The following is a 6,980-nucleotide window of genomic DNA, read 5'->3' on the forward strand; positions in this document are numbered from 1 at the left end:
TTTCTTCTTTTCCTAAAGCCAACCGGTTCTTGTTTTCCTAAACTCAACCGTAGCTTTCTTCTCACGATAACACGGCAAGTATAAAGCTTTGGCGTTCACACGGATAGCTCAAAATGCATACAGATAAAACACCACTTGGCTTAAGAAAATTGCCGTGTATGATTGCGCTAAGTCATGATGTTGGACCTTGTATTTAATAAGTCAACATACCTGGCTAAGGGTGAGCAGTGCGCGTCACGAGGGCTGGCAAAATTCATAGTCCCTGATTCAAGAACTGTACAACCAGGCAGAAACTTTAGGCTGTTTGGATTGGGGGTGTCCTGCGTCTGCACAAACATGGTCCTGCCTGGAAGGAGACAAAACACAGAGAGCAAGAATGTAACATCAGTCATTATGTAGTGTTTCTCAGGTTAGACAGCCACAAGGATACCGCAGGAATACAAACCAGGAATTAGCCAATGGGGGTTTTGCGGCCATCCGTTTGGGGCCGCTGTGTTATGTGAAGGCCAGTGAAATCGGGCGCTCTGATATCCACTGACTGCGAGACTGAGACAACACAAGAGAGATTACAAAAGTTACTACAGCAAAAATCACACTTCATTAACAAGTTTATGCTGCTTTTCTGCAAAGTGGCAATACAACACTTAGGGTCGCACAACATATCGTTTTGTTTAATCGTGCATTTTAAAATGTTACTCTCATTCTTTTTTAGTGGTGCCTTTTGTGTTCAGATCAATGTTCAGTATCTTCAATAAAAATAATTATTTCCTTACATTTGTTAGCAGAATATCTAGGATAGATTTTATTCTACAGCACCTTTATCTGGCAAAATACAGCCTGATTAGTAGTCGACTAACGGCCAACTAATCGATTACTCGGCTATTGACAGAAAAATCATTGCCGACTATTAGGATAGGAATCTTTCAAATACCATTTTTTCCTGCTCTCTGCACAAGTAATCGCAATTTTATCGAACTCGCAATATGGAGTACTGCAATATCCAAAGACAAACTATGTGTCAAACCATTCTGAATGAAGTATTGTGGTACTGCAAAGACGTCTCGGCCTACAAATTGTATCCTACAGACTAAAGAAAAAAATCTTTGTTTTGTACAGATCCTCGCAAAAAAAAAATATCACACTATGAATCATTTTCATTTTTTAGATTTCCATATTTTTCAATGAAGATATCAATATCGTGAATTATATCGCAATATCAGTCAAAATAATCACAATTAGATAATTCCCTCATATCGTGCAGCCCTGGTCACCTTGGACTTTGAGAAACTGTGATGGACATTTTTCACTATTTTCTAAATTTCCTAAATGATTGTTAATCGATTTATCGAGAAACTAATCGTCGGATTAATCCATAACGAAAGGAATCATTAGTTGCAGCCTTACTTGCTATTGACGGACACTCTCTATGTAACTAAACAGACTTTTAGCAGAAATATATCCAATGTAATGTACTCAAAAGGCCACAACTACATTTTGACTCGTGTATTTATTCGTGTAGGATACCTAGTATGTGGGACTCGTGAAGAAGTATGACATTTATGAGTCACTTTAGTTGAACAGTACTTTGAAACTTGACTCTTAAGTAACGGTAAACAATAAAAGACACGTTATTCAAGCTGCTCTGACAATAATCCTTCTGCGTCACTTTGCAGCTTAGCTAGCCGCTAATAGTTAATGTCAGACGATGTCTGGTAACTGACAGGTCGAAGCATTTGTACAAGCATTGAAAAAGGCAAAAGGTGACGGCATCGAAATCACAACTGACAAACAGGAAAACTTACGGACGCGAAAGCCTTGCTGAAATACCCAGCAACCTGCCGACCTGCATGTAAGTCGCCATGTTTGTTATGGTTAATTAAAAAAAAACAAGCGGAAATGGTATCTCATATTTGTGGAAGTGACGTAATATTATTGTACGTTCGCTAAAGTTTACCCCTCAGAATACAAGCGTCTGCGGTCGCATTTTCGCGAAAGCTCGGAAATAATAATTAAACTGCATTAAAAATGCCTTGTGGCAAAAACTTTAGGCGGAGAAGGGACTCGTCGGACGTGGAGGAGGACGAGACAACCAATGAAGTTAGGTAAAGTACTTTATTGAGACTCTACAACATGAACAACAATGCTAGCTACATTAACGTGATGTTAGCTAACGTTTACGTAGCGTTAGCCAACTAGCTAACTAGCTAGCAGTCAGATAAAAGCAAGTAAAACACGATAACTAGCTGTTTAGCTAATAAAGTACAGCGTGTCTTTGGTTTTGGTTGTATTGTCTTTTCGTAGCTAATGCCATTTAACGATGTTGAAGTTAGCTTCCGTGAAAATGTCAAAAAGGTAAATTTCACTGTTTTTTTACAGCAAGACCACATTGGACCCACAAAAACCAAACACTACCGTTATGAGTTACCCAAACTTGTCAAACCAGGACTACATATCCCAAAGAAGATAAAAAAAATTTGCTAAACGTTTAAATCTATTTGTTGCAAAATGCAATAAAAGGACATTTAATATATTTCTTTCTTAATTTATGTGTTTATTTCTATTCTAGATCCAAGCTATCAGAGGCCAAAGAGCTTCAGAGTTTGCGGAAACGACAGACCGGAGTCAGGTAACGTGAATGCAACACTTGTGATGCGGGTTCTCAAACTATGAACACGTTTCGAAAGGCAACTTCTAATGATGTATAATAAAATATGAGATAATTCATGTTTCCCTTTGTTTAGTGTGACCGCCCTGTTGGTCGGGGAGAAACAGCCACACGACGCTGAAGCTGATGCAAGTGACCCTTTTTTAATGTTTGGATTAACCAGAATGTGTGTGTGTGTGTTTTTAATTCTCTATTTGTTGACTACATTGTTACTAAAATAGACATTTCTCACAGAATGACCCGTTCAAACTGAAGACTGGAGGAGTTGTAGACATGAAGAAAATCAAGGACAGGGACATGTAAGGAAATCTGTGACTGTTTCTTTCATTTCAACACAGTGTAATTAACATTGTGTATGTTTTTACAAAAAGGAAAATGTGTGTCATCATTACATATGACACCAATTTGACTCAAGATAACTTTTGTTCCAGGAGCAGGATGGAAGAGGAGACAGACCTGAACCTGGGCACCTCTTTTTCCGCTGAAACTAACCGAAGAGACGAAGATGCGGACATGTACGTAAGAGGTCCTTGGCCTAAAAAACGTTGAAGAGCCCTGATTTTGGTCAATATTGATATCACGATTTTGTTACACAATCACTCATTGACTTTTAGAAAGATGTTGCATTTATTAAAAGACAAAATACAGACACAACCAAACAAATCAACAGGTAAAACACCTTGAACTGTGAAATTTCCCGTCATACTTTTCCCGTTGAACTTTTAAAATTCACCCTTCAAATAAATTACGTAAAAAATAAATTCAAATGTTACAATAGCATTTTATAAACACAAGCTGTTGTAGTCCACTTTCAGTCTTTTGAAAACAAGTAACAAAATACCAATGAAAGAAAAACTACATAATTGTTCTTGATTAAATTGTTTTTTGTTGGAAGTGAAGATGAAATCTAAAATCACATAAAATACAAACATTTAGGACACAACCTGGATGGATTAGATACTCGCACACAGTTGCTTCATAAAAAACATTTTAAAACCCTTAATACCTTTTTTTAATTAATCTACCCTCACAGGATGAAATATATTGAGACCGAGCTGAAAAAGAAGAAGGGGTTGGTGGAGGCGGAGGAACAGAAAGTGAAGGTGAAGAACGCAGAGGACCACCTGTACGAGCTGCCTGAGAGCATCCGAGTCAACTCTGCCAAGAAGACGGAGGAGATGTTGTCCAATCAGATGCTCAGTGGGATCCCAGAAGTCGATCTTGGCATTGAGTACGTACTGAGTCTCCAAACTATCCTTTAGATTGTCAGTTTTAGTCTTCATAAGTTGTCTTTAATCTTTAAAGCTGCATTAACATTGATAGGTTTTGGTTTTTGAGCCAAAAGCGGTTCTCCGTGCACACAAGTGTTTTTAGCTCCAGTAGAAGAACTAATCTCCGTTTAACGTGGCCAAACCCCACATCCCAACAACATTATGTTACACTGGGCATAAGCAGGAGGCAGCATGTATACTCTGCCCATTGCTGGTAGTTGCCATGGTAACGTGAATAGCTTATGCTGCGTTCTATTATTTATCAGAGTCGAAGTTCCGGCTAGAAAGTCAGACATGGCCTAGCAACACGCACCAACACGCCCCCTTTCCTCGGATTTCCGAGCTCGGAACTCGGACAACTCTTGTGGACACCGAGCAAGAACTCCGATTTCCGAGGTCCGAGTCGGATCGTTGAGGATAATAGAACGCAGCGTTAGTCTCAGAGAACAAGACACGATGACCCAATCAGTCTGTGAAACGTAGGTGTTGCCAAAGGTCTCGGTCTCTGTCCGCTGAGACTCAAACCAAAACGGAATCGGTAGTGTTTTCAAATGTCTCCGGTTTAGGAGCTCTAAGAGCAGCCACAGATATTAGTTTGTAAACCAAAACGTTGCAGTGTAAATGTAGCCTAAATATGCTAGAAAGACATTCTGCATTAAGGCAGGAACTCTGTCACTGATGGCCTGTTTCTGTGACATCTCTCCCAGTGCAAAGATAAAGAACATTATCCAGACAGAGGACGCAAAAGCCCGACTGCTGGCAGAACAAAGGAACAAGAAAAAAGACAACGGCACATCTTTCGTGCCCACAAACATCGCCGTCAACTACGTTCAACACAACCGCTGTGAGTGCTGTCAATGGGTAAACACTGGGGCTCAAACAGTGAGAGGACACCCAATGATTAAATAAGATGTCAATGTCTTTTCTCAGTCTATCATGAGGATGTGAACGCACCACAGAGGCACCAGAGGCACAGAGAAGAGCCCAAAGCGAGGCCCCTGCGTGTGGGAGACACCGAGAAACCAGGTCCAGAGGGTAAGTGGTTTAAAAGAATGTGGATCAATGTCTCCCAAAGTCCAGGATGACATCCTCAAAGATATTCAGTTTACTGTCACAGAGGGAAGAAACTAGAAAAATATTCACATTTAAGAAGCTGATGGAGAGAGATGACTCAAACGGTTTTCAAAATAGTCGGCGATTAATTTAATAGTTGGCTAATTGATTTGTCTTTGTTGCTCTACACTGTAGGGGGGGTGAATCTTCACTGGTCACACGATTCAATTTGATTACCATTATTATACCTGTCAATGATTTGAATGGATGCAATATCACAATGCATCACGATACTCCTCAATATTATTATATATTGCTACACATGGTTTTCATCAACAAATTCGAATAGTCAGATATATGAAGAGCTCCTCTTTTTATTGTATCTTCTCTTAAAAAGACACTTTGTGAATGTAGCGGAGTCAGAACACAGCAGACAAAAGGCAGAAACAAAAAAAAAAGCAGCAACCAGAAAATGAACAAACAGTAAGCAATAATTGATTAGGGTCTGTCACTGCATCGACACAGAATGTCCCGGGTCCGCATCGTGATGCAATGATTACATTCAACGCCCCCACTACATGGTGCCGTTGTTTATCGCAGCTCAGTGCCACTAGACTGCAGACTGCTGCAAAAATCAGTGTAAGCACACTCAAAGAGAGTACAGAAGTCCTCGTCAATGCGTATGTGACGTCCCGCCTCGACTACTGTAGTTCTGCAGCGTGGATTATAACATGCGCCATATCCACTAGCCATGTAACACCATTGCTTATGCAACTGCACTGGCGTCCAGTTGCCTACACAATACATACATACATACATTTCAACGTCCTGCTCCCGGCATACAAGGCTCTACACAATCATAGCCCCATCTTCCTCACTGACCTGCCTCCTCCTCAGCAGGTCTACTGCACACCCTCCACTCTGGGAGAGACGGCTTTCAGATACATCGCCCCCCCCCCCCAGCAAGCCTGACCACATCAGATCACATCACTGTGACTCAATAACTGGCTTTAAAACAGACTTAAAGAGATATGTTTTAAAATGGCTTACGGACTACTTTTATTTTTATGAGACGACTATAATTTTAACAACCTTTGTTTGTGAAGTGACCGAATGTCGATAAACTCTCTGGCAGTAATGACTTAATTTGGAACATTGTTTATATAAGTAGTATAATAGTTGCTCACCCCTCCTCTGAAACCTGCAATGTGATGGTTTCCTTCTTCTATTCACTCCAGTTTCAGAACCAACCAACTACCGCAAACGTCCCAACAATGAAAAGGCCACCGACGACTACCATTATGAGAAGTTTAAGAAGATGAATCGACGTTACTAAGAAGCTGGATTTTTCCCCCCAAGGTTACTTAACTCAGTGGTTCTCAAAGTGGAATTATTTATTTTCACTCTAATTCCATCCGTAAGTAACACAACGACAGGATGTATGGCTATTTGGATCATGGGTTTCATACTTAAAGTAGATATTCTATCAGCTACAGGACGCTGGGACAAATTCTCATTAAAAAGGGGTCCATGTTCTGATTTGTGTCTGTTTGGGGATACTTGATGTAAAAAAAAGATTTGGAACCTACTAACTTAACTCGATATCATCTTAATAAAGATTGAGGCCTCCAGATGAACTATGAAGATCATTTGCAGCGTGGTTTTCATGAACGTCCTGTTAATCAGAGGACTCTGCAGCCAGTGTAGCAGTCTGTAAAAAGGCTCTTTGTGGTTGTCTGTGTACAGTGCTTGCTTTGTGAAATGTTAAAGGAGCATTCCACGTTGTTGATGAAATGGCTAGGGATGGTCAGACATAAGAAATGTTAAATGGAGTGGTATTCCTGCTCCATCTTGTGAGACATTTGCTTTTTAGTCCACTGTTAAATGTTGACTTTTAGTCGTAGAATTGTGTATATAGGGCTTTTATTTAGATTAAAAAGGAATAATAAAAAAACTAAAACCACAAGATTGAGGTTCTTTAATGTGACGTG

The 6,980-nt window shown here is 40.0% G+C and overlaps 2 protein-coding genes across 2 annotated transcripts in view; one reads left to right on the forward strand and one right to left on the reverse strand.

The window, feature by feature from the left end:
• nfu1 (NFU1 iron-sulfur cluster scaffold homolog (S. cerevisiae)) overlaps positions 1-1,903 on the reverse strand; it is a 4,235-nt gene extending 2,332 nt beyond the window's left edge. The window contains exons 1-3 of the mRNA XM_032517046.1: positions 1,803-1,903; positions 446-546; positions 211-346 (exon numbers count right to left, since the gene is read on the reverse strand). Of these exons, the coding sequence (XP_032372937.1) occupies positions 211-346; positions 446-546; positions 1,803-1,861 (296 nt within the window). The 5' untranslated portion in view covers positions 1,862-1,903. The remainder of the gene's footprint in view (positions 1-210; positions 347-445; positions 547-1,802) is intronic.
• Positions 1,904-1,908: 5 nt separating this feature from the next.
• Positions 1,909-6,928, forward strand: c5h9orf78 (chromosome 5 C9orf78 homolog). The gene is made up of 9 exons (XM_032517039.1): positions 1,909-2,102; positions 2,567-2,626; positions 2,742-2,793; positions 2,900-2,964; positions 3,097-3,180; positions 3,699-3,896; positions 4,644-4,780; positions 4,867-4,971; positions 6,228-6,928. Exons 1-9 carry the CDS (start codon positions 2,026-2,028, stop codon positions 6,323-6,325), a joined length of 876 nt encoding a protein of 291 aa, XP_032372930.1. The 5' UTR covers positions 1,909-2,025; the 3' UTR covers positions 6,326-6,928.
• Positions 6,929-6,980: the final 52 nt, after the last annotated feature.

This window comes from Etheostoma spectabile, chromosome 5 (genome assembly GCF_008692095.1).
Source record: "Etheostoma spectabile isolate EspeVRDwgs_2016 chromosome 5, UIUC_Espe_1.0, whole genome shotgun sequence".
NCBI lineage: Eukaryota > Metazoa > Chordata > Actinopteri > Perciformes > Percidae > Etheostoma > Etheostoma spectabile.